General features: G+C 43.0%; 1 protein-coding gene across 2 annotated transcripts in view; it reads right to left on the bottom strand.

The window, feature by feature from the left end:
* LOC121276318 (phosphatidylinositol 5-phosphate 4-kinase type-2 alpha) overlaps window positions 1-27,326 on the bottom strand; it is a 232,929-nt gene that overhangs the window by 32,291 nt on the left and 173,312 nt on the right. For both annotated transcript variants that reach the window (XM_041184586.1, XM_041184587.1), the window contains exons 4-6: window positions 20,528-20,680; window positions 16,676-16,822; window positions 7,925-7,963 (exon numbers count right to left, since the gene is read on the bottom strand). In XM_041184586.1, the coding sequence (XP_041040520.1) occupies window positions 7,925-7,963; window positions 16,676-16,822; window positions 20,528-20,680 (339 nt within the window). The remainder of the gene's footprint in view (window positions 1-7,924; window positions 7,964-16,675; window positions 16,823-20,527; window positions 20,681-27,326) is intronic.

Here is a 27,326-nt window from a genome sequence, read left to right as displayed (position 1 = left end):
GCACAAACTCCCTTCCTTTCACCGAAAGAAGAAAATCAAATGAGTAAAACACGCTTACTTTCAACCTTCATTCTCAATCCAAAACATGCTTTTTCTTAAGTGCACAGACAATCCTAACATGCTAGCTTGATATTATGGTAATATTGCTCAGGAAGACTTTGCTTAGCTGATCTAAAATCGGTTCCCAGTTAAGCAGGCAATATTGAGTTATATTTTTCTGCAGAAACCTCAATCAATGATATCTCAAAGCCAGAAATGTTTGAAGAACAACAGCCACTAAGGTTCACAGCACAGAATGAGGCCATTCAATTGTGCCGGTACTGTCTGCTTACTAGAGCAACCCAAAGCTAATTCCACTGCCCCCCCATTATGATACCCCTGTATCTTAAATCTATTTCAAATATATACCTACAAAATTATGGATTAATTACCTTTAAAAAATGTTCCAAAGCAGCAATCAATATAGTATGATGCAAAGGAAAATATTCTGTACTGAAGCAAATTCCTGAATTAATTTGCTATTCATGCTCGACATGCTTAGAGATCTTTGAGGATGTAACAAACAGTGGATAAAGAGGAAACATTGGATGCAGTTTATTTTGATTTCCTAAAGGCTTTTTATTCTGCACTAGATAACAGCTCATGGCGTTGGGGAAGATATATTAACGTGTGTAGAGAATTAACAGGAAACAGAGAGTTGGGATAAATGGGTCAATTTGCTAAACTGCAACTAGTTGAGTGCCATAGGGATCGGTGCTAGGGCCTCAATTATTTACAAGCTGTATTAATGACATAGATAAAGTGGAGGGCGGAATCATCCCAGATTTGCTCTAAGTGCGGTAGCGGGTGAGTAAAATGTCATTTTACCCGCCAGCCACAATGGGGCTTTTCACACTGTATCGTCCCAAACCCCCCACATTAATTATGCATTCCAGGGAAACACACCATTTTCATTGTGGTTAGGCTCTCATTCACCCGCCATGCCATCATCTCGCCACTTCATCACGCCAGGCACCATATTTAAAGTCCAGCCGCATGCACACCTTTCAGTGCTTCCAGCCCACTGCTGCTGCACAACAGGCAGATTGGCCCGAAAGGCAAATAAGACTGCAGCCCCCAGGTTTAGTGACACGTCCCTACAGCAACGTTTGGACACCGTGGAAGCCCGCTGTGATGTTCTCTACACCACTCTGGTGGAGCTGGAGGGGCAGCAGCATCATCAATCCAGCATGGGAGATAGTGGCAGCAGAGATCAGCGCCAATGCCTTGCAAAAGAGGACAGCCACCCAGTGCCACTACAGGATGAATGGTCTCATCCGTTCCGCCAACGTAACTCACTCTTCTCATCATTCTCAACTCCCACACTCTCAAACCCATCACACATCCACAGGGATCTCACACCTCAAGGAACAACACCACTAACTTTCACACCCACCCCTACATCTCCATCAGGCTCATATGCTCTCGAGCTCAAGTCCTCATCCCGTCCATGGCTCTGCACACCACACAAACATTCCATGCAGCGCCATGTGTCCGGCTCACATTCACTCCATCTGTTTCCATGCAGGAGAAGCCTGCTCACATCAGCAGGGAGAGGTCCCAGACCGGGGGTGCAGTGGCCCACATTAGGCCCCCCACTCACTTTAATGACTGTGCCATCATGCTGACTGGCGAAGACATGGGCCATGCCTGCGGTGACGGTGAGGTCGGCGGCAAACATCCTCGTGAGGATCCTACACTACATCATCCCTCTCTCAATGCAAATGTGAGTGCTTTTCACTCTGCTGCCATGCACTATTCATCTCTACTTTGGTTTGCAGGAGCTCTGCCAAAGGACTGACACCTTCAGCCAACCAGTCCCTCAGCTCCATCCAGGTCCTCACCTCCAGCCAAGAGGTCCTCCATTGAAGAGCTGGAAATAAGCTCTGGAAGACCTGTCACAGTGCTTACCCACACTCTCCACCAGTGCCGAGACACACACCTCAGTGAGACCTAGAGCTAGAGCAGACTCGGGTTCGCAGTCTGGTTCACAACACGTCCACAGCAGTAGGAGGCAGGTTCGTGCAAACTCCCCTGCACTTGGAGGACTGCTGGGGATCAGGCACCTGTGAGATCCAAGCCAGATAACGAGCCTCTGGATTTGGCCTTTCAACTCATCCTGGAGAGTCAGCAGAAGGTGGGGGAACATCACGCAGAGCTGTTGGAAGCCCTCAGTAGGATGGCACGTGAGTCAGAGGAGTGCGTCTGCCTGCTCTCTGCTGAAGTGGTGTCCACATGTGTGTGTATGAAGGTCTCCATAGGGAGGATGGCAGGCGCCATGGAGATCCTGGTCCAGCAGAATGCCGAGAGGTGTGCACACCTGCATTCCATTGTGGAAGCCATGGGCGAGTTCTTGCAGTGGCAACATGAGAGGAACATGGGGCGCCTCGACTGTCCCTGGAGGTGCTCCTTCCCCTCAATCAATTGTCAGGCCGGGGACCCCAGGCACCCAAGGGAAGGAGGGGCAGCCGGACACCCCTGGGTCATCCACTCAGGAGTCTCAGAGGCTGTCCACTCCCTCCGAGTCCCCTCTGCCTGTGAGTCCCTCAACCTTGTCCTCTGTCACTGCAAAGGGAGCAGTTGGCCAACGAGTGATTCTGGAGGGAGAGGTGTGTGTGGGGCTGGGCCTGAAATCAAGGTCCTCACAGACTTTGAAATTAGAGCCATCCAGCTGGCCAGTGAAGATCTGGACCGTTCCTGGGCTGACGGCGAGTTTGATAGTGCTCAACAAAGTCAGGATCCAGCAGTGCAACATCCATCAAACAACCATCCTGTGAGTGACGTATCCTGTTTCAAAGGCCACAGCCACGCACTCCTTGCTTACACAGGCACATCTAGGAATCAGCCAAGCAAGTCCACGACCCAGTCCTCGAGGACACCTCAGAAAAGGAGTCTGTGGAAACTCTCATTGAAGACCTGTCACAGCGCTCACCCACACCCTCCACCAGCGCAGAGCCACACACCTCAGTGGGACCAAGCTTTAGAGTAGCCTTGGGGTCACAGTCTGTCTGATCCATAGCAGGAGGAGGCAGGGACTTCCCAGGTTTCCGGCAATCGGAGGACTGCTGGTGACCAGAAACTTGCTGAGTTCAAGTCAGATGACGAGCCTTTGGATTCGGTCATATCTCAGTTGCTGGAGCTGCAAAGGCAGGTTCGGGAACATCAGGAAGGGATGTCTGCTGCACTCCTCAGATTGCAAGGCACAATGGAGGAGTCCATCCGCCTTCAGTCTGAGGTGATAGCATCGGCAAGTCAACACACAAAGGTCAACACTTGCTGGATGGCGGCTGCCATGGAGACCTTTGTCCAGGACATCGGTCCTGCACTGTTGTGCAAGCTGAACTCCATTGCTGACACCATAATTGGCCTCCAACAGTGTCAATGCAAGAGGGGTACAGGGCAGTTTGATCCAGGTTCCAGCTCTAGCTTCCCCTTCTTCTCCTCAAGGAGTCAGTCAGGGGCCCTCAGGTACCCATAGGGAGGAGGATCAGCAAGTGCACATCCCAGGTGACTCCAAGAGTGTCTGGCCCATTCGAATCCCCTCTTCCTGTGACCCCAGCAAATCCAGCTCCACAGACTGAGGAGGGTGCCACTGCCACACAGCAGGACCCCGAAAGCAAGTCAGGGCCCTCCAGGTCTTGGCCCTCCAGAGGATGCCTTTCAAAATCAGTGTGTAGCAGTCAGCAGGCTGCCTCCACCTCCGCTGTGGATGTCAGGGTAGCACCAAGATGTAGCAGCCGGGTTAGGAAAATGTAACTCTTTTGAGTACAAACACGTTTCCATCTGTTCCTATTCAGATGAAGTTACATTGTTTCATAGTTTGCCATTGTGAGATTTGAACTCTTGATCTTGGGGTTACAAACCCAGTACCATAACCACTTGGCTATTTGCACAGCCTGGGCATAGGTGTTAATCATTTGTAGCTAATATTCACTTTGTTAATAAGCCCCCAAGAATGTCTCTTTGCCTATGGCTCCTTGTTCTGATGAGCAGTGTTCATGTCGCTCAGTTGTGAAACCTTGGTCCCTGCGCAACATAAAGGAAGGTGCCTCAGTTCAGGGCCTTTTCCCTGTGCTTTGTGCAACCTTCCCAGTGCACTGATGGTGCACCTTCACAGTCACTGGACACATCAGTCATGCCTGTACCTTGATGGGGCTTATCATTGCTGCCAGGATGTCCTGGGTCAGTGGCACAGAGTTCCATCATTCTCTATGTGCTCCCAGCACGTCTGAGGTGCAGTTGGCCCCTCATCTCATCAGCATCCGTGTCCAGTGACATTGTTGTCCTGAAGGGTTCAACTCACAAAGGATGCCATAGGATCAGGAGAAGTTAAAGTTTCCCCACTGTGTCTCCATGATATGACACTGCTCACAGAGCACGAGCGAGCTGCCATCAGACAGACAGGACTCAGACATTTATGTGAGGATCTATGGAGTGTCCCCACTGCATGTCATCATCATCATCCTGGAATGTAGGGACAATGGCATCCACTGTGTCTCTATGACTGGAGCCTTATCACAGAGGGTATGTGCGCTGCCATCAGCCAGACAGGAGTCAAACGTTATAAAAACAAAAAAACTGCGGAGGCTGGAAATCCAAAACAAAAACAGAATTACCTGGAAAAACTCAGCAGGTCTGCCAGACCTGAGGAGTCAAACGTTCACTGATGCAATATGAGGATCTATGATGTCTCCTCACTGCATGTCATCATAATCCTCCACAAACCTAGCAGCTATTAGGGCCTCCCGAGTGTGTCTGCCTCATCTGGCCAGTGCGCTGACCTCATCGCCATCATCCTTACCTTCGAGGACTTCCTCACCCTCATCTCCATCAACATCCCCCTCATCGGAGGAGATGTGCAGCTCCTCCATCTCCTCCTCAGCCAGCTCCCCTCCCCATTGCAACACCAGGTTGTGATGAGTGCAGTAGAAAACGACGATACATGGTGCTCTCTGTGGACTATATTGCAGGGCTCCAGAACCTCATTTTCAACATCCCGATGGTTTGCTCCACCAAAGTGCGAGTTGCAGCATGAGCCTCGTTATACCTTTTCTCTGCTGCAGTCTGAGGCCGCTGCATGGGTGTCATCAGCTGCATCCTCTGCAAGTAGCCCTTGTCCCCCAGGAGCCAATCCTGCTGCCTCTCTGACACCTAGTGAGAATGTAGGAGTCATGGACACTCCCTGGGAACCATGCGCAAAGCTGCAGGATGTGCTTGTGGTGCTCGCACTTCAGCTGAACATTTAGCAAGTGGAAGCCCTTGCGGTTGACATAGTTGACTGCTTGTTGCCTTGGAGATTTAAGTGCCACATGAGTGCAGTTGATGGCACCCTGCACCTGTGAGAAACCTGAGATCTGTGCAAATCCCAGCACTCTTGCAACCTGGCTTTCCTGATCCCAGATGAAATGCACAAAGTTGTGCGCCTTTGCAAAGTTGTCCATGACCTCATGGTGCATTTGTGGGTGGAGGCTTGTGATATCCCACAGAGGTCATCTGTGGTGCCCTGAAAGGAGCCACTGACAGTGGATGCCCTCCATGTCCTATTGATGCCAAATCTTGCAGGTGGTGGATGTGATTGACCAGTCCCCTGGACGTGCACAGTCTTCGACAACACTGGTTCCCTGTAATCTGCAGGAATGACAAGCCCATCAATAGACCCTGGGTCTAGCTAAGCACTGGCCAGCGCCTGCTGGCTGTGGGTCTTCAGTGGTGTGTGCAGGTGGTTCAACCATCTCTTTTCCTGAGGGTGCTGCTCCTCCCTCTACCCAGCCCGGTGCCTCAGTCGTTCTCTTCTCCTTCATCTCTGCTCTCTGCAAGCCATGAGGCATACAGCTAGATCACCAGGTTCTATGCTCCTGATGTACTCTTCCCGCAGGATGAAAGAGAGAGAGAGAGAGAGAGAGAGGGATGCATGGGTTAGCATTGGTGTAATAAGAACCACCCTTAACTAAGTCTGAGGGCCCCTTAAAGCATCCTGGAGAGTGCTGGCCACCACTTGGATGGCCAGAATTTAGTGCGCTGCATGGTTGCCCGAAACTCCGCCCTCCTCCGCCCCACTCCACCTGGCAGATTGGTGGCAGTCAATCACTGGACTGCATGCTGAGCTCTCAGCTCAGGCAGCCTCCAGGCACTGCAAGGCTGCACTGTTAGCTTGAACCATGGGGGACACTGGCCCAAACTGGGATGCTGACGTTGCCAGGGGCTGTGAGGGCCTCTAACAGTGACTGCTCCATGGCCAACTTTCACAAAGAAATTGTACAAAGTGCACAGTCATCCAATTGTTCTGCAGTCCACTGAAATGCTCATTAGTTTGCAGTCTGTGCCCGAGGGGTGAAAAGCTCTAGAGCATTTGTAGGCACTTTCAGGCCTCTGCGTTGCTTGAGTCGGTAAATAAGTTAAAGGCCCAACCCCAAGCATGTCAATGTGGTTGCGACTGAACTGTCTCAGCTGCAGAGGAATTGTCACTTTATACAAGGTTTCCCTAATGCGTGGCCGCTTCCCTCCTCTCATCTTACCACGTGCTTGTGCACTACCATCAACTGCACTGCAGCCCTTGCCCCCCTGCCGAACTCGCCTCAACTGCAGTGCAGCCCTTCACCCCCCCACCCGAATCGCCTCAACCACAGTGCAGCTCCCCGCCACCGAATCGCCTCAACCACAGTGCAGCCCTTGCCCCGGCACCTCCCTGACAGCTAGCCGGGAAAATGCGCTTGCCTGGGCCCTCGCCTGAATGCTCAGCGCCTCAGCCTCGAGGTCCTCCTCGTGAGTGCTGCACAACATTACTGTACACTTACCTCCGAGTTCCCCTCGAAGTGCAGCTCGCCAGGTGCACACCTTATAAATGCAGTCATCAATGTGCTCAGATGATTCCAGCATTGGAGGGGGGTTTGATTCCGGCGAGCTGGGCTTACAGTGATATGCAGATTTATTACAATGAAATTCCCGATGTGCGGCAGTGGGAAACATGGCCCGCCATTGACAGGTGGAGCGGACACTTGCAAATTTGTTTCACGATGTCGTTGAGATCAATTTATGGTCTTCCTGCCATATTGTCCACTCACACAGAATGCCAGTGGGCACAGAAAATTCCGCTCTTAGATTAAGAAAATATTTCCTGGGTTATGCTTTTCCAATTGAACTAGTAAAATTATTTATTTTTCTGTATAGTGGGAAGTGGTTCTACAATGATTAACTGTCCCATTAATCTTATATTCAGAGAAGACCCCATGTCAGACCATGTGGCCTTTTCAGCGAATTCAAATCCTCTAAACTATCGAACAATAAATAAATAAGAGAAACATCTCAGTAATTAGCTGGAGGAAGGAGTGAAAGAAAAATATGAATTTCCTGCTAGTTTTTAGTTTCTCCACAGAGAACATGTACATGAATTACAGTAATTAATTAAATGTGTAAAAGAGAAGAAAGGCTGTATGTTTGGTAAGAGCAGAAAATATTTAAAAACCAGGAAGAAGCCATTACAATAAATGAGGCCATTCATTTTTGATAGATCTCAGCTACCAATAATCGTATCATTCAATTCCTTCTCAGCTGTTTCGCAAGGCAGTGTTAACATTTCTTTACTGCAGTTTTCAATCTCCTACAGGATTTACAGCAGTAATAGGTTTACTGTAATAATATTTCATCTTGCGTTTTTTTAATTGGGATTACATTGGAACAAGATAATGTTACTCTATCAAAATACATGTATGTTTGGAAAGTGATGACAAAAACAATAAGAAATGGAGACTAAATTCATTAAATTCTTATTTTAGTCAGATTATTAAAATAATCAGCACATTGTAAAATTTTTGTTTTTTTCTTGGCTTAAAGCTTAATGGTGTGTGCTGCTATCAATAACTTATCACTGACATAATTAATAATTTACCTTTTCTTTGTCGCTAGCTTCTCTGGCCACTGTGGAACCCTGAAATGAGGAAACAGAAGTTGGGTATCACATCATGCATCCAAAACCTACAACTTGCATTATAGCCCTTTAACATAGTAAAATATCGCAAGGCGCTTCACAGGCTTATAATCAAGCAAAATTTGACACTGAGCCACAAAGAGAGCTATTTGGGCAGATGGTCAAACTCTTGGTCAAACAGATAGTTTTAAAGAAGCATTGTAAAGAGAGGTAGTGAGGTAAAGGGGTTCAGGGGGCGAATTCCAGAACTCAGTGCCTTGGCAGCTGAAGGCAAGGCCATCAAGGGCGAAGCAATTAAAACTACGCTTGCTCAAGAAGTCCAGAACTGGAGGAGTGCAGATATCTGAGAATAGCAGGTGATTAGAGGGATAGGGAGGCCATGAAGGGATTTGAAAACAAGGAGAAGAATTTTAACATTGAGGTGTTGCTTAATCAGGAGCCAATGTAGGTCAGCAAGCACATGGGTGACGGGTGAATGGGACTTGGCATGAGTTTTGACATGGGCAGCAAAGTTTTGGTTGACCTCAAAGTTTACATTGGGTAGAACTTGGGACCCAGATGGATGATTTTTTAAAAATTCATTCATGGGATATGAATATCATTGACATAGCCAGCATTTATTGCCCATCCCTAATTTCCCTTCTGAATATGGTGGTGGTGGTGAGCTGTCTTTCTGAATGCAAGATTTTAAAGAGCAGTTAAGAGCCAACCACATTGCTGTGGGTCTGGAGTCACAGGAAGGCCAGGATGGGGATAGATGGCAAATTTCCTTTCCTAAAGATATTGCTGAAACAGCTGGGTTTTTATTATAGCCTGGCCACCATTACTGATATTAGCTTATTATTCCAGTTCTATTTAATTAACTGAATTTAAAATTCCCTGCTGGTGGGATTTGAACTCATATCTCCAGATCATTAGTCTTGGCCTCTACTAATCCAGTAACATAACCATTCTGCTACCATACACCTAGTATATCAGAATGGTCAAGTCTAGAGATAACAAATGCATGGATGAGGATTTCAGCAGCAGATGAGCTGAGGTGGGAACGGACTCAGACAATAACATGGAAGTGGATCAGGCAGTCTTGGTAATGATGCAGATGCGGTCAGACGTTTCTCTTGGGGTCAAATATGACAGCAAGGTTGTAAACAGTCTGGTTCAGCCTTAGACAGATGCCAGGGAGAAGGATTGAGTCACTGGCTAGAGAAAAAAGTTCTGGAGGAGACTGAAAACAATGGCTTTGGTTTTTCGATTATTAATTTGGAAAACATTTCTGCTCATCCAGTGCGGGATGCTGGATATGCATTGTGACAATGTGGCGACAGTGGAGGGTCAAGAGTGGAAGTGGTGAGGTAAAGCTGTGTGACATCAGTTTACGTACGGAAAACAACATGTATTCGGATATTTAAAATTCAATTTGTGGGATGTGCGCTCTGTTGGCATTTATTGGCCATTTTTCATTGCTCTTGAGAAGGTGGTGGCAAGCAGCTTTCATGAACCGCTGCAGTCCATGTGGTGTAGGTACACCCACAGTGCTGTTAGGGAGGGAGTTCCAAGATTTTAACCCAGCGGCAGTAAGGAACTGCTGTATAGCACTAAGTCAGGACGATGCGTGACTTGGAGGGGAACTTGCAGGTGATGGTTTTCCCACGTATCAGCTGCCCTTGTTCTAGATGCTCAGGATTGCAGGTTTTGAAGGTGTTGTCAAAGGAGCCTCCACAAGTTGCTGCAATGCATCTTGCAGGTGTTATACACTGCTGTCACTGTGTGCCAGTGGTGGAGGGAGTGAATGTTTAAGCTGGTGAATAGGCTGCCGATCAAGCGGACCGCTTTGTCCTTGGTGGTTTGAGCTTCTTGAGTGTTGTTGGAGCTGCACTCATCCAGGCAAGTAGGGAGTATTCCATCACACTCCTGACTTGTGCCTTGTAGATGTTGGACAGGCTTTGAAGGTGGGGGGGAGTTGTCACGAGGTGAGTTACTCATTCCAGAATTCCCAGTCTCTGATCTGCTCTTATAGCCAGAGTATTATATAGCTGCACACAGTATTTATATGACTGGTCCAGTTAAGCTTCTAGTCAATGGTGGTCTCCCCACTGCCAGGATGTTGACAGTGGGGGATTCAGTAATGTTAATGCAGTTGAATGTCAAGGGGAGATGGTTATTTTCTCTTTTATTGGAGATGGTGATTGCCTGGCACTTGTGTCGCACAAATCTTACTTGCCATTTATCAGTCCAAGCCTGACTGTTGTCCAGGTCTTGCTGCACGTGGGCATGAACTGCTTCAGTAACTGAGGAGTTATGACTGGTACTAACACTGCGCAGTCATCAGTAAATATCCCCACTTCAGGCCTTATCACAGAATCAGAATCTCAGTGCAGAAGAGGCCCTTTGGCTCATCATGTCTACACTGACATGTGAGAAACACCTGACCTACCCACCTAATCCCATTTACCAGCACTTGGCCCATAGCCTTGAATGTTATGATGTGCCAAGCGCTCATGCAGGTACTTTTTCAAGGATGTGAGGCAACCTGCCTCCACCACCCTCCCAGGCATTGCATTGCAGACCGTCACCACTCTCTGGGTAAAAAAAGATTTTCCTCACATCCCCCCTAATCCTTATGTTGGAGGGAAGGCCATTGATGAAGCAGCTGAAGATGGTTGGGCCTAGAACACTACCCTAAGAAGCTCCTGTAGTGAGGTCCTGGTGTTAGGAAGATTGGCCTCCAACAACCGCAACCATCTTCCTTTGTGCTAGGTGCGATTCCAGCCGGTGCAGAATCTTCCCACTCTTTCCCATTGATTTTAATTTTGTTTAGACTCCTTGATGCCACGGTTGAATGCTGCCTTGATGTCACAGGCAGTCATTTTCACCTCACTTCTGGAATTCAGCACTTTTGTCAGGTTTGGACGAAAGCTGTAACGAGGTCTGGAGCTGTGTGGCCCTGGCAGAACCCAAACTAAGCATCGGCGATCAGGTTATTGGTCAGTAAGTGCCATTTGATAGCTTATTTCATGTTGCTGATGATTGAGAGTAGACAGAGTGCAGTCATTGGCTGAATTGGGCTTGTCCTGCTTTTTGTAGACAAGACATACCAGGGCAATTTTCCACATTGCTGAGTCAATGCTAGTGTTGTAGTCATATTGGAATATTGCTGAGGGGCAGCAAATGGTTGAGAAATGTGACAGGTCAAGAATAGAAGCTGGAGGGGTACCTGAGGTTACAGTGTGGGAGCGTGAAGGAAAGCCATTTCAGGTGATTCTCTGGCTATGGCTGTACAGATAAGAATGGAACCAGGTAACTGTAATTCTGCCCAGCTGGATGACAGTGAGGAAGATAGTGTAGTCAACTGTTTCAAAAGCTGCAGATAGTGCAAGAAGGACAAGGAGGGATAGTTATTTTTATCACATAGGATATCATTTGCGATGTTGATAAGAGCCGATTTAGTCCTGTAGCAGCACAGAAACCTGATTGGAGGGATTCAAACATGGAGTTCTGGGAAAGATGGGCATGGATTTGGGAGACAACAACATATTCAAGGACTTTGGAAAGGCAAGGAAGTTGGAGATCAGGTGTTAATTTGCAATGTGAAAGGGGTCTAGGGTTTTTTTTTTAATGAAAAATATGATAATAGGAACTTAGAAGGGTTTGGGGGTGACAGTACTTAAAGAAGGAGAACCACCAACAACGGAGCCAGAAAGGAAAGTTGGCAGGTGCACAGTTTATTGTGAATAGGGTCAAGACAGCAGGAGATGGGTCTCATGGAAAAGATGAGCATAGAGAAGGCATGAAGGGAGATAGGAGAATAACTAGAGAAAGATGCAAGGCCCAGGGCAGGGGAGCACCTTAGAAGATATTTGGCCCAGAGGACTAGTAGGAGGAGGAAAACAGGAGAAACAGTTTATCATCAGATGGTCTCAATCTTAGTGACAGAGAAATCCATGACTTCCTAGCAATTGTTATTGGAAATGAGGGTGGAGAAGACAGGGGAGAAGAGTTTAAGAAGATAATTTACCACAGAGAGAAGAAGCTGTGGGCATCTTTACATCCACAAGCAAATAATTTTCATTAATACATCTCAACATAGAAGATAGGATATGTAAATTGATACAATTTTAGTATAAAGATTTTAATTCATAGAAGTTGCTGTCAATAACAAAGAAGCACACACCAACATCTTTAACAAATCCACTAGTGTTTTATGGTACAGCTTGCTTCACTTTAACATGACTTGTGCATGAATTGGATTATAGTGAGAGTGAGTTGCACATTGTCAGTCTCACTCTCTTGTCTTGTCATATCTGACTTGAGTGGCAAGATAAGTTTAGATGTCTGGAGATACATGCAGATGCAGTAGGTGACCAGGATGTCTTCTATGTCTTGTCGAGATCTATACGTTCCACAACATGGTGCTGACCGCCCTTTAAGGCCACTGGATCTTAGATTGCTCTTATCTATCCAGTCTGCCAGAATCAGTCTTCACATGCCAGAGTAAATAAATCCTTAGATCGCCAAGGGTAGGAAACCTGACAGCTGCCTCACCTGGTTTGGCTCACATGTCAAAACAGTTTAGTGAGATGTGGCTGCTGTTGCATGTTAATGACTACTTGGAGGCACAGGTGAAAGCCAAGTGAAGGTGTGGACCAATACAGGATGAGACACTCATCTACATGCTGCCCCTTGATGACATCATCTGAAGGCACAGTGTTAGTTTCCACACATATGCTGATGCCACCCAGCTCTACCTCACCACCACCTCTCTTGACTCCGCCACTGTTGCTAAATTATCAGACTACTTATCTGATATCCTGTACTGGATGAGCAGAAATATCTTCCAATTAAATACTGGAAAGACTGAAGCCATTGTTTTCGGTCCCCACTCTAAACTCCATTCCCTAATGACCATCCATTCTTCTCCCTGGCAATGGGATTAAGTCAGTCTGTTCATAATTTTGTCACATTTGATCCTGTGATGAGTTTTCAACCTCATATTTGTGACATCACTAAGACCACCTTCTTTCACCGCCTTAACAACGCTGGACTTCACCCCGTCTCAGTTCATCAGCTGCTGAAACCTTCATTTACGCCTTTGTTACCTCTAAACTTGACTATTCTAAATCCCTCCAGGCTGGTCTTCCATATTTTAACCTCCTTAAACGTGAGGTCAGCCAAAACTCTGGTACCCGTGTCTTAACTCGTAGAATCACTCATTTCCTAACACCGCTGCACTTGCTCACCTTTATTGGCCGAGGTCAAGGAATGCTTTCATTTTAAAATTCTCACCCTTGTTTTCAAATCCATCCATGGCCTTGCCCTCTCTAGCTCTATAATGTCCTCCAAACCCATAATCCTTCGAGATATCTTTGCTCCTCTAATTCTGGCCTCTTGTACATTCTGAATCATAATTGCTCCGCTATTGGTGGCCATGCCTTCGGTTGCCTGGGATCAAAGCTCCAGAATTCCTTCCCTATACCTCTTCACCTCCCTACCTCACTTTCCTCCTTTAAGAATCCCCTTAAAACCTACCTTTCTGACTAAGCTTTTGGTCGTCTGACCCAATATTTCCTCTATGACTCGGTGTTGTTTTATAATGCTCCTGTGAAGCACCTTAGGATGTTTCATTACATTAAGGCACTATATAAAACAATTATATAAGTTGTCTTCAAAATTATGTTAGGCTTTGAGATGGTGACTAGTGAGAGTTTGGTGAAATTATAACAAGGGGTCATGGACTGAAAATCGTCACAAGAATTAAGGAACTGTAGCATCCAATTGTTTCTTAAATAATTCCAAAGTTTTTCCCTCCACTATTCTGTTTGGAATCCCAATTCATACATTAATCACTCCGTGCCTGCATAGATTAAAACGAAGAGCAGAGAAAGATACAGAGGAAGGATGGGGAATTTTTAAAAAAAACTATTTGTTCTTGCTTGTACCATCTGCCCTGAAAAGCTGTCAATGGACTTTCCTGAATTGCTGTACCCTTTCTGGTGATGGTGGTCCTACAGTGAAGTAAACTGATAAATTCCAGGGTACTGACACAGCAATAAATGAATGATGATTTAGATCCAAGTCAAGATGGTGTGACTTGAAAGGGAAATTGGAGATGATTCTCCCACAATACTGTTGCTCTTAGTTGTCATGATGGTAGAGGAGCCACTGAAGTGCAATGAATCTTGTAGAACGTACATAGAACGCACAGGCTGCATCAACATATCAATACTGCATAATGAGTGATAGTAGCATTCTAGCTTCCTCTCTCCTAGGCAGTGTGCAGCTTCAAGTGCTGTTACTGTTGCACCCATCCGCATAGGTGATGAATGTTCTGTCACAATCCTGTCTTTAGCTTTGCAGCTGGTGGAGGAACTTTTGAGAGGATTCAAAACATGAGCCGGTAATCACAAAGCATTCAACTTTGACCTTCTACTTTTAGTCATATTGTTCATTTGGCTGGTCCATTTCAGCTTCTGGTCAATGGTAACCTCCGAGATATTGATGGTGGGGAGTACAGGGAGAAGACTGAGTTCTCACTTGTTGGCAATGATCATTAATTACATTGGCATTTATATGGCTTGAATATTACCTACTACTTGTCTGTCAAAGCCTGGTTGCCACCCAGGTCTTGCTGTAGACTGGCATGGGCTGCTTCATTATCAACCTGTGAAAGGAGCTGAGCACTGTGGATTGGCAGCATTGCTGATCTCATAATGAATGAAAGGTGATTGATGAAGTTGAAGATGGTTAGACTGAGAACAATTTCCTAACACACTCTTATAGTGACATCCTGGGCTGTGATGATTCACCCATGACCACCACTAGTTTCTTTGCATCAGGCATGATTCCAGCTACTGACATGTTTTCTCCATTAACTTCACATTTTTGGCGAACAGGATTCTCATTACCAGCTGTTCATCCTTAAAAGAAATTCTCTACATTAGAAGCATTTAAGTCTGCTGGATCTCCTGGTAACTAATAAATTTAGAACTGAGTCTTCATATTATCATGAAGAAACAGCTGTGTTGTCTGTATTCTCCTACCACAGAATAGTCCCTGGGTCAGTGTAGCTCTGTGGGCTTGTGAAGCACCCATAAGAATCACAACCAGCAGTATAATTTGGGTCTTGCCTGTTGCACTCTCCATTGGCTGGTCGAGGCTGGTAGAGCAGTATATTTTCAGTTTTATTTTTGTTCAACAAAAAAAGGCAATGGTCCAGAAATTACTACAAACACAAATGCTTCAATTAATTGCTAATTAGTGGACCACCAACTTTTAAACACAAAATCGCAAAATAATTTGTAGAAAACACCAGAAACTGTCTAATTATTTTTCATCTATGTACAGCATCTGTGTGTTGCTCACGGAAGTTAAAGCATAAAAATTAATGTCTTTCTACTTACTTGTTATATAGGGAAAGGATTGCAACTATAAAGTAGGAAGAAGAAACTTGATATATTACCCACTGTGGCTTGCATACAATGACTAAGGCCTCTAATCTCTATTGTATTTGGAAGGAGTGGAAGGTGAGTTGTTTTGTATGCCTGCCTCTCACTATTGAGAAATCTTTTGAGTAGTGTTCTTTCTCAGCTTGATATAAACTGGGCTGCACTGCGTGGGCTCAATTGTAGGTCAATTAAAACCTGTTTATGTTGAAACATTACCACTTTTAAAGTAAAGTTGAGCAGAAATTCATTGCCAAAGCTCAACATGGCTTCAGTGCAAAGTATGAGACACCTTGGGAGGAGGCAGTTTCACTTGGAATTTAACACTACATGGATTGTAATTCCAGAGCAGTGGCAAACCTGGTTTAGAGAATGGTTAGGGGCTCTCCTGGACCCCCTGGAAAAGACTCAGAATTTAAACCTCTGCGACAGGAGCTATGCACATGCATTTAATCATATGGGCACAGAATTATCTCCCAAGCAGGAGAGTTGGGGTTCCAGTCAGGCAGTGTAAACGGGATATAGCCTGACTGAAAGCCATCCTAATGCTACTAGTCTAAGACGGATGGCTACAGCATAAATGTCAGCCATGCTGATTGTTCGGGTGGAAAGTGGGAGTGTTTTAATTGTATGATTAGGAGCAGGAGGCAATTGCTGGTGAGTGTGCATTTGATAAGGAAGGAAACGGGGGAGGGAAGAATGGTTGGAACATGCAATCAATTCTGCCTATAGTAATTACAGTTTGTTAGCTGGAAGAAGCACATTGGTAGTCACTAATTCTGTTGAATTAGTAGGAGCAGTTGCTAATGGAATAGAAAAGGAAAATAGGAAAAAGATTAAGCTGGGAAATAAATAAATGAATGATGAGAAAAAAAGTAGGCTAAAAATGAAAGGGAATGGGTGGGGATGTAAAGAAATGTAGAAGTAAAATGAAAGAAACTGTCTTCAGTACAGAGAATAAAGAAAAAAGAACAACGTTGCAATTAAAAATCAAAGAAGTGGAAGCTGAAGAATCAATATGGTTACTGAAAGGGCTTGTGAAAATTACTTTCAAGAAACATGCTGAAATGTTTTAAAGTGGGAAACTTGAGTTATTTTAATTTTGTAGCCTACATATCCTATCAACATGTGCCAGATAGAAACCTTTTTTCCAAAAGCAAAGGAAATCAGAAAAAAAAAACTGAAAAGATAGAAAAAAAATCAAGGGTGAAGAGTCATTGTTAACTTACTAATTGCAAAAAATTAGAACAACCAAATTTGGAACCCTCATTACCTTCAGATCATACTTCCTGTAAACCGGGAGCCGATGGCCAAAGACGTTCCTTGTGACGATCATGTAGGTCTCAACCCCATCCACTGTCAGTCGATACATTCCTAGGAACTGTGGAATAAGGGTGTTGCCATGACATTCCACAATGTACTGCAGGGAGCACAAAGAGGAGAATAGAGAAAAAGACAAACATTGAGTTCTACAATGTTCAAACTTAGGTCGAGATATTCATAAAAGTGCGCAACAAAAATAGATGAAAAATGGAGCAAATAATTTAGATTTGTCTAACCAATCAAAAAGAAATAGGAAAAACGCAGCCCCCCTGCATTACTCCAGTAACCCCTTAACATAAGCTGTTAATTATATGAAATAAAGTTAAGTATATACAGGTAGAGGGTATTGATTGCATGATTCCTATAGTACATATAAAGAGAGACTTAGAGGGGATGGTTAGCTCAGTTGACCAAATGGCTAGCACGTAGTTAGACACTATGCTAAGCACCTGTCTGGGGGCAAAACATATATGGCTTAACTCCCTGTGTAAGTATATTATAAAGAGACACTTAATGACACTGGTGGAGGAATAGTGTTCAGAGCAATACACTTGCAGTGTTTCCCTCTGTGAATAAATCTAAAACTGAGTAAAGACTAGCTTTCTGGTCTTGTACTTCACCACCTGGCTGACAGGGGTTTAACAGGGGTGTCTATACACTTGATTGCCATAATGGATGACTATGGCTGTCCAGAAAAGTACAAATGGTTAAACTTATAAAAAAGGTAAATAATGGTCAAACCAAGCAATACAATGGGTTAGCACACTATTCTCACACCTTAGGGACTAGATTTGAATCCAGTGGTCAAAATCTCCCCTCTCTGCTGGAAGGGTCCTCTTCTTAAAATAATTTGAACAATCTGAATCCAGTTCCTTCTAGAAATGGGCACACAACATTAAACTGCTCCTAATTTCAATGAACAATGTCTTGTCATTGAGTTATGCAGCACAGAAACAGGCCATTTGGCCCATCATGTCCATGCTGGCCATCAAGCACTTATCTATTCTAATTCCATTTTCAAGCACTTGGTCCAGAGTCTATCCCACTATTCCAAAACACTACACAGTACAGTACCCAATTACTTGTCTTCTACTTAGCACATCTGTGAACTTCCTTTTACTGCCATGCCAAAATATGGGATACTGCAGGCTGCACCTTGCAGTTGACATGGCTGCCCACACACTTCTGTGGCAGGATTTAAGCTAGGCACTTGAATGGTTTTGAGTCATGCACCGACTCTGATTAATGTGCAAAGAAAATAATAAAAAAGAGAGATCATTCAGCATCATCCACAAGTGAGGAAAAGCAGGGCTGTTTTTAGTTGATTAAGCTGGACTGTTCAGTTATAGCTAGGAGGTGCCTGCCAAGCAACCAGTGGACAAACATTTTTGATAATTTATTCATTCACGGGGTATACAAGCAATGTGTGTTTGAAACAGAAAACTTCAGACTTGAGCAGTTGAGCTACTCTTCTAGACAGGCAACATAACATTAAAAAACCTACTCTGTGTCTGACTGTGTCATATTTGACCTAGGAGGGGTTGATATGAATGAAATAAAAAGGTCTTTCGCACTGCAGCATAAAAATTCCTCTCTTCCACACGCACAAAGTATTCACAAAAGACTAAATGATCCTCCCCTTACTCTGTCAACAACTGTTTAAAAATCAGAAAACATATCATAATAAAGTAAATATGCATCCATACTGTAAAATTATGTAGCATGAAGGCTATATTTCTCTTTAAAACAGCAGTGTGAGTTCTGAATAACTGCACGTAATCCATACATGAGTAGGCTATTGCATTGAAGTCTATGGCACTATAAAAGGGCTTGGTTCCTCTAATAGTTTTATGATTTCTGAAAATATACTTCAAAATATTAAAAATGTACACTCAAAAACACATATTTTACATTGATTTATAATTTCAGTCAAATTCCCCAAAAAGACCAGGCCCCAATTCAAACTGATTTGCATCAGTCAAATATGTTGATGTAGAAATGTGCTGTGGATGAATGGAGGTCTTGTGGCACAATGGTAGCGTCCCTATCTCTGGGCCAGAAGCTCTGGGTTCAAGCCCCACTCTGGGCCTTGATGGCCACGGAAGGCACATTTATGACATGGCCACACAGATTGATTATTAGCCTGTAAATCTTTCCAAAAGTCTGATGACAAGCGATAAGAGCCGGAGTTTCCTAGTCAGCTATACTGCAGAAGGCAATGGCAAGCCACTACAGTCCTTTGTCAAGCATAATCATAGACAAATCCAATGTGGCCAACGCCCTCTTAGGACATGGTACCTGAAGGAGGAGGAGGTTGTGTATGAGGGCTGAATGAACCTCTCAAGTTATTTAATTAGTTGCTTAGTCAAATGCCATTTCTACAATGATGAGTTCTTGTATGACAAACCAAAGTGACCACCAATTAGAAATCTGTACATTTTACTGAAGTTTCCCACCAGTTTATATGGTTGTATGCCTTTTGTTCAAGACACCGCATGATTTTTGGAGGAATTTCTACCAAGTGTTATTGAAAATTAAAATATTACATCATACTATTACAATAGTGTTGTATTGCCTTCATATATAAAATATAATGATATTTTAATAATTTAACATATATGGATCTGCAACACTTTCAAATAGTTATATTTGAACACAATTCAAAAATAATTTATACAGCTTCTTGTGAGAGATTTTATTTTCGGTTTGCATTAATATATTAGTTTTAGTGTTGTTTATACTTTATTTCTCTTCTGTATATTTCAAGGTGGTCCAATTTTGAAAAGGGACCCTCACACAGGCATTGGTGGACCAATGGTCCTTGGGTACAGACTGGAAACTTGATTATAATGGTGCTGTAAAGTTAAACACTCCTCACAAAACAGAATAGCTGAAGATAGTTACTAAACTGTCTTTGAAAACTTTACAAGTTCTTTTCAAAACAAGGAGCATTCCTTTGTTAAAAAGATCTTCAAAACTAAAATGTTGACACATGAAGCTCAAACAACACTTGCTTTAAGCATAATTTCCATGCGTTGCTCTTTTGTGGCAAATAACGTTCCTGTAGCAAAAGGTAAACAAACATCACAAAGTTCCTACTTTAAGAACTTTGCCATTGTGCAAAATTTGAGATAACGGAGGCCACTATCATCAGTCATCCTTGAGACTCCACTATTTCAATACACGTCTGGTTAGTCTCCCACATTCTTCCCACCGTAAACTTGAGGTCATCCAAAACTCTACTGCCCATCTCCTAAGTCGCAGCAAGTCCTGTTCCCCTATCCTTGTGCTCAATACCTACATTGGCTCCCAGTCAAACAACATCTTAATTTTAAAATTCTCATCCCCATATGCAAATCCTTCATGGCCCTGCCACTCCCTTTCTCTATAATCTCCTCCAGCCCCACAACCTTCCGAGATATCTGTGCCCCTCTGATTCCGGCCTCTTGTGCATCCCCAATCATAACTGCCCCATCATTGGTGGCCGTGCCTTCAGTTGCCTGGGCCCCAAACTCCGGAATTCCTTTGCTACGCCACTCCGCCTCTTCATCTTGATTTTCTTCTTTAAAGACACTTAAAACCTACCATTGTTACCAAGCTTCTGGATATGTGACCTAATATTTCCTCATGTAACTTGTGTCATACTTTGTTTCATAATTCTCCTGCGAAGTGCCTTGGGAAATTTCATTTTTCATAATTATTTTCATCAGTGCAAGGGAGCAGCACTGTTCTACCATTAAAATAAAACAAAAAGGGCGTGTTCACTTTTTCACACATTACCCGATTAACTTCTAAGAATTACCTGATGGTATTTCTTCAAAATGTTATGCATTTCAGCCACATCTTCGCTGGATATAGTTTTGACCACATATCTCCTGTCATACGTGGTGTGAAAACGAGCTCCACTTCGACCTTGCGAGTCATTTGAAAAGGGAGCACTCCGTGTCACTGAATTCTGAAAGGAAAATAAACAGCTTACAGATCTGAGTGTTCGATGGTGAATTGAATGTCTTGTAATCTTTTGGGTAATGTGCTAGTGTACTTATGAGCTCTTATCCAGTGAGCTCTCAGTTGACTGAGAGTGGCAGCTGGAAAAGGCTAGCCATTCACCTCTTTGGCTACGAGCTATTAAGGAATGAAAGCTTTAAAAAATAAAGCAAAGAATGGAGAAGGAAAGAATAAGTAGTATTACCAAGTATCATCTTGGCACAGTTGGCAAAACACTTATACCAAAGTCAGGCAGCTGAGGTTCAAGTCTCATCCTAGTGCTCGAGTACATAATGTAGACCAGCACTCCAAACTGCGGGTCTGTTGCATTACCGACGATACCGTTTACAAAAATAAATATCTTAAACCGAGACCCTGTATGCCTGCTCTGCTGGTTCAGGTAGATATTAAAGATCCAATGGTGCTACTTGAAGGGCGGGGAGCTTTCCAGGGTTCTTAAATTACATTCCTCTATCTACCAAAGTCACCGAAAACAGATTTGCAGTCACTGATGTTTGGGACATCTTGTGCGAAAGATAGTTGCACTGTCAGGTACGTAACCATAGTTACTACTTTCTTTCACCTGTTATAACTCCAAGCATCAAACTGATAATTACAAAAAAAAGGTTAACAAAAGTTAACATGAATACATTTCCTCCATTTGCTCCAAACTTTGCTGTATAAGTGTCTTTTTAAAAAAAATTCCAATTTTTGTTCTTAGCTCCATAATTCTAGCAATATTAGCTACATTGAATCTACACACCACTTGTTTCTGCCTGTCTTTGAACCACAAACCAGTGATGCAAAGCTAAACAATTTTCAACAAATCAGGAGCAGTTTAGTAAAAGTAACAACAAAATTCAAAGTAAGACAGATTATTTTTATATATATATATATATATATATATATATATTTAACCCCTAGAAATTTGTTATTCAGTGACATGTTATCCATTAGAAAGCTCCTATAATCAAAATATTCCTTTCCCTTCCCAAAGAATGTCAGCATATATGTTCAGTTTGTGACACCTGTGTCCTTAAATAGACAGAAGCACCTGTTTAAACAAGTAGAGGTTGCAAAAAATCAATTTGATAATAGGCATGTGAGGACTCCAATATTACAAAACAAAGTTGACAGGTCAGGGAGAACTGGAAGAGAGGAGCAAAAGTGGAAAAAAATATCTAGCAATTGCTTAACATGTGAAACAATAATAAAACTAATGCTAAATATATGTAAAAAGGAAGACAGTAGCTAAAGAAAACAGTGGTCACTTAGAGGATGAGATTGGAGAATTAAAATGGGAAACAAGGAAACGGCAGAGATTTTGAACAAGTATTTTGTATCTGTCCTCACCATAGAAGACACAACAGCGTGCCAAGAATAGTAGAAAATCAAAGGGGCAAAGGGAGGGAGGAACTTAAAGCAATCACTATCACCAGAGAAGAAGTACTAGGAAAACTAAAGGGACTAAAGACTGACAAGTCCTATAGTGGCCTGCATCCCTTTGTCTTAAAAGAAGATGCTGCAGAGATAGTGGCTTCATTGGATATTAATCTTCCAAAATTCCCTAGATTCTGGAAAAGTCCCAGTGGATTAGAAAACGACAAATGTAATGCTCCTATTTGAGGGAATCAGGAAGTAAGAAACTGTAAGTCAGTTAGTCTATCATCTGTCATTGGGAAAATGCTGGAATTCATTATTAACGAAGTAGTGGCAAGACATTTAGAAAATTGCAATACAATCAGGCAAGGTCAACATGGTTTTATGGAAGGGAAATCATGTTTAGAGTTCTTTGAGGATGTAACAAGCAGGGTGGATAAAGCAGAACCAGTAGATGCAGTGTATTTGGACTTCCAAAAGGGTCACTACAAAAGATAAGAGGTGGTTTTGTGGTGCATTGGGTAGCACCCCTGCCTCTAAGGCAGAATCAGCGGACTGAGGTCCCACCCCAGGGACTGCAGCCTCTTATTGTTTTGAACTGAACAGAGATGCACAACATTTCTTAAGCTATTAAGTCTTAAGCCACGTGCCAGTCAAGATAGCAAGAGTAGTTGAGAAGCAATGCAAGATTTTCAATGTGGTAATTATGTTCTCCTGCACATCTCACATGTGTACTTTTCTCTTCTTTGCACTTATCATGCATCAGTAGTATAGGTTTTCATTTATAATGCTTGTATTTTGTAGTGATGTAAATAGCTTTTTTGTTTGTATCTTAGTGTATTTATATCACTTATTCAAAAATATTATAGATTGTCAAATAAATTCCATAATTTTTCAAGAGCCATTGACAAAACACCTAACAATTTTCTGCTGAAAATAAATGGACTGCAAATTACAACCACTTCTAGGAAAGAGAAACTGCAGAACATTTTCTGGTAAAGGGAAACAACAGGGCTCAGGAGGCAAAAATAACTGAGCAAGGTTCCAAGTTAAGATATACAAATAGTATATATGAGCAGGAGATCACCAGATCCATCTGTTGAGACGACAGAAGCTCTTAAAAGGGACATTGTCTTGTGATTCTGAGTGCTGCATGATGATCTGAAGATTAAATTTGATCTGGGATTAAATGGTGACAGGTCCCCAGGATCCGATGGTCTTCATCCCAGGGTCTTAAAGGAAGTGGCAGCGGAGATAGTGGATGCGTTGGCTATAATATTCCAAAACTCCCTGGATTCTGGAAAGGTTCCTGTGGATTGGAAAAATGCTAATATAATGACCTTATTCAAAAAGGGGTGGGGGAGGAAGAAAGTGAGAAACTATAGACCAGTTAGTTTAACATCTGTCGTTGGGAAATTGTTGGAATCCATTACTAAGGAAGTAGTAATGGGGCATTTGGAAAGTCAAAATGCAATCCATCAGAGTCAACATGGTTTTATGAAGGAGTAAATCATGTGTGACTAATTTGCTAGAGTTCTTTGAAGATGTGACAAGCAAAGTGGATAATGTGGATGTAGTCTGTAGATGTAGTATATCTGGACTTCTAGAAGCCCTTTGATAAGGTGCCGCACAAAAGATTAATACACAAGATAAGATCACACGGAGTTAGGGGTAATATATTAGCTTGGATAAAGGATTGGCTAACCAACAGAAAGCAGAGAGTCAGGATAAATGGATGTAAAGCTGTAACTAGTGGGGTGCCACAGGGTTCGGTCCTTGGGCCCCAACTATTTACAATCTATATTAATGACTTGGATACAGGGATAGAGGGTACTACAGCTAAATTTGCAGATGACACCAAAATAGATGGGAAAGTAAGTTACAATGAAGAAATGAGAAATTTACAAATGGATATGGACAGGTTAGATGAATGGGCCAAAATTTGGCAGATGGAGTTTAACATTGATAAGTGTGAGATTATCCATTTTGGTCAGAAGAATAAAATGGTGATTTATTATTTAAATGCAGAGAAACTTCAGAATGCTCTAGTGCAGAGATCTGGGTGTCCTCGTGCATGAATTGCTGAAAGCTAGTATGCAGGTATAGCAGGTAATAAAGGAAGGAAATGGAATGTTGGCATTTATTGCTAAAGAAATAGAGTATAAAAATAAGCAAGTGTTGTTGCAACTGTACAAGGCATTGGTGAGATCACACCTGGAGTACTGTGCACAGTTTTGGTTCCCTTACTTGAGGAAGGATGTAGTTGCACTGGAGGGGGTTCACTAGATTGATTCCAGAGATGAGGGGCTTGACTTATGAGGAGAGATTGAACAATTTAGGCCTATACTCGCTAGAGTTTAGAAGGATGAGAGGAGATCTAATTGAGGTATATAAGATGCTAAAGGGGATAAACAAAGTAGACATGGAGCGGATGTTTCCTGTTCTGGGGCATTCAAGAACAAGAGGCCATGTTTTTTAGGCTAAGGGGTGGTAGATTTAAATCAGAGATGAGGAGGAATTACTTTTCTCAAAGGGTTGTGAATGTGAAGAATTCACTACCTCAGAGTGCAGTGGATGCTAGGACGCTGAATAAATTTAAGGAGGAGAAGGGCAGATTTTTAATTAGCAATGGGTTGAAAGGTTATGGGGAGGGGGTGGGAAATTGGAGTTGAAGCCGAAATGAGATCAGCCATGATCGTAATGAATGGCGGGGTAGGCTCAAGAGACTGAACTGCCTACTCCTGCTCCTAGTTCTTATTTTCTTATTTGGAGGGTGAGTAAAATTATATTAAAAGGTTGAAAGATGAAGCTGTGAAGTTGTAAAGCTTTTGCCACAAATGGTGTATGAAAAGCAAAAGGAAACTAGCTTTCTTTTCAAATGTCTTAACTTTGCAACTCTGGAAGTTGTGTTAAGGAAAGGATTAGAAAGGGGAACCTACCAAGGAATCAGGGGTACAATGCCACATTTTTAACAGCAATGATAGACCAATGAAAAAGGTTCCTCTTTGTTGATGTATGCAGAAGAATATATCTGATGAAAAAAACATCTGAGCAAGGACTTTTTTTTTGGTGAGGTGGGATGTGGGGGGACAGGGGTGGTGGATGAGAAAAGATCCAGTGGAAGCTGAGAGGGCAGATGTGGATAGAAGTAAAACATAGATTATATATTTTTCAGTCATGGCCAACTAAATGAAGGTATGCTCTACACTGCTAAGTTAGCTAAAGCAAAGAGGAAGTTAAGTTTTTTTTGAAAAACTAAAGCCAAAGCCAAGAGCCCGACTACAGGCACCAACGTTAAAAACCACAAGAGGAGGCAAATAGTAGGTAACACAAAGCTTAGTCATCTAATTTCATCATATTAAGCACAGGGGTATAAGGAACAACATGCACACTTGGAGTTTAAAAAGAACACAGGAAGAAAGTTTGAAGGTTTCTGACCATAAGTACCACCAATGGAACACACAAAAAAGGGTTGCAATAAAAAGAGAGGTTGGCATCTTAGGTAATATACGATTTCTAATCAGATACAAAATGTTTACTTGTAAACTGTCCAGGATTTGACAGAGTTCAACTTTATATAAAGTTTAAAACTTGTTGATGCAAAAGGAAATGTTTTTCACAAGAAAAACACATGCTTTGGATACAGCTTAGAGCAACAGAGGAGATGTGGGAGTTCTATTTAAGGTCAAGACAGCAAGACCAAGAATGTCAGCAGATGGAGGACAATTAGGGCTATTGCTGTTAAAGGTAAGAGGTGGTAGCTGCCCCTACACTATCAAATACAGAACACAAGATTACAAACTCCAAGCAGATTGCTCTCAATATTTTCAGGTTCTTAACCTACAAGGTGGCAAAATCCTAACTTAATTTTCCCAAATACCCAATGGGCTGTTCCTTTTGAAACGAACTGTAATTATGCTGCTATTAGGCTTATTTCAGAAGAGAGGGTGGTTTGGTGTGGCTTTCTGATGATTCTTCTCTTTCAGTTCTTAACCGCCCTGTACATTTTGAGGTTTAATTTCGGATTTCTAGCAGTCTTAATCTTTTTTTTTTATCTCTATTTGTTTTTTTCCACAATCTCAAGGGCACATTTTTTCTGTCTGACTGTCATGGTCTACTCCCAAAATTGGCTGCATCCCTCTCCATCGACGATGTTTTCTCTGAAGGCTGCAGCTAAACCATGGTGATGTCAGTGAGAAGTTTCATTTTTCTGGTGCACATTAGGAATCCTCAAGAGGAAAATAAATTTATCAGAAAAAAATGTTTTTTTCTTGGCAGAACATCAATAGTGATTTTTTTTTCCTTAAAGCTGGACATCATGAGCCATAGCAGCTGTTTGTCATTAAACTTCCTTTTCCAAAAGACCTTTAAAAATCTTATTCCTTGCAAAATCAGATTCCATCAACGTTTCTGACTTAACTGAAAGTTGCTAACTATTTCAAAAATGACCTATATAAGAGGTTACATTTAATCTTTTTCACAATTGTTTTAACATTTAAAAGCCCCGAAGCTTTCAAACTACTTAATATTTACCTGTCTTGGGAGAAGGGAAGTAAACAATTTGTAAATGAACATCCTACTCTTAGCTGGTACACAACGTCTCACTTACATGGTCCATCATTTTCCTTTTAGCATTAACTCTGATATTGATTCTTCCCATCTAGCTATTCGGTGAGATCCTGGACTATTTTACATCTTGAGAGCCCCTCTTGATGAAGTCAGACATAGGTGACAAAATTCATCATCTCCAATGTGCCAGCTCAGTCATTCTTCTCAAACCTGAGACCAAGTTTATGGTTTACTGGGCAGCAGAGATCCCTGTGCTTCTATATGCTTCCGAGACTTGGATAACCTACAGCAGGTATGTCAAAGCACTGGAGAAGTACCACCAGTGATGCCTTCGCAAGATCCTCCAAATCTGGTGGCAAAAAAAAGCAGTCCAACAGCAGCCTCTTCCAAGCCAACTTGCCCAGCTAATGGCTCAAAGCCAGCTCTGCTGGGTGGGACATACAGATCACATACTTGACACCATACTCCCAAAGCAACTGCTCTACTCAGAACCCTGTCATGGCAAGAAACTCCTAGGATGGTGGAAATACTTTAGGGATGTCCTGAAAGTATCCCTGAAGAGAACAAAGGCAGGCATGTTCCTTTGGTGCTACGATATATGGTGTCAATCTATGACTCTCCCAAAGATGTGAAATTGGGAAGTTTTTAATGCCGATGTATAAATC

This window comes from Carcharodon carcharias, chromosome 3 (genome assembly GCF_017639515.1).
Source record: "Carcharodon carcharias isolate sCarCar2 chromosome 3, sCarCar2.pri, whole genome shotgun sequence".
In the NCBI taxonomy this organism is placed as follows: domain Eukaryota; kingdom Metazoa; phylum Chordata; class Chondrichthyes; order Lamniformes; family Lamnidae; genus Carcharodon; species Carcharodon carcharias.
The sequence above is the reverse complement of the archived record's forward strand: the minus strand, read 5'-3'. Positions and strand labels throughout refer to the sequence as shown.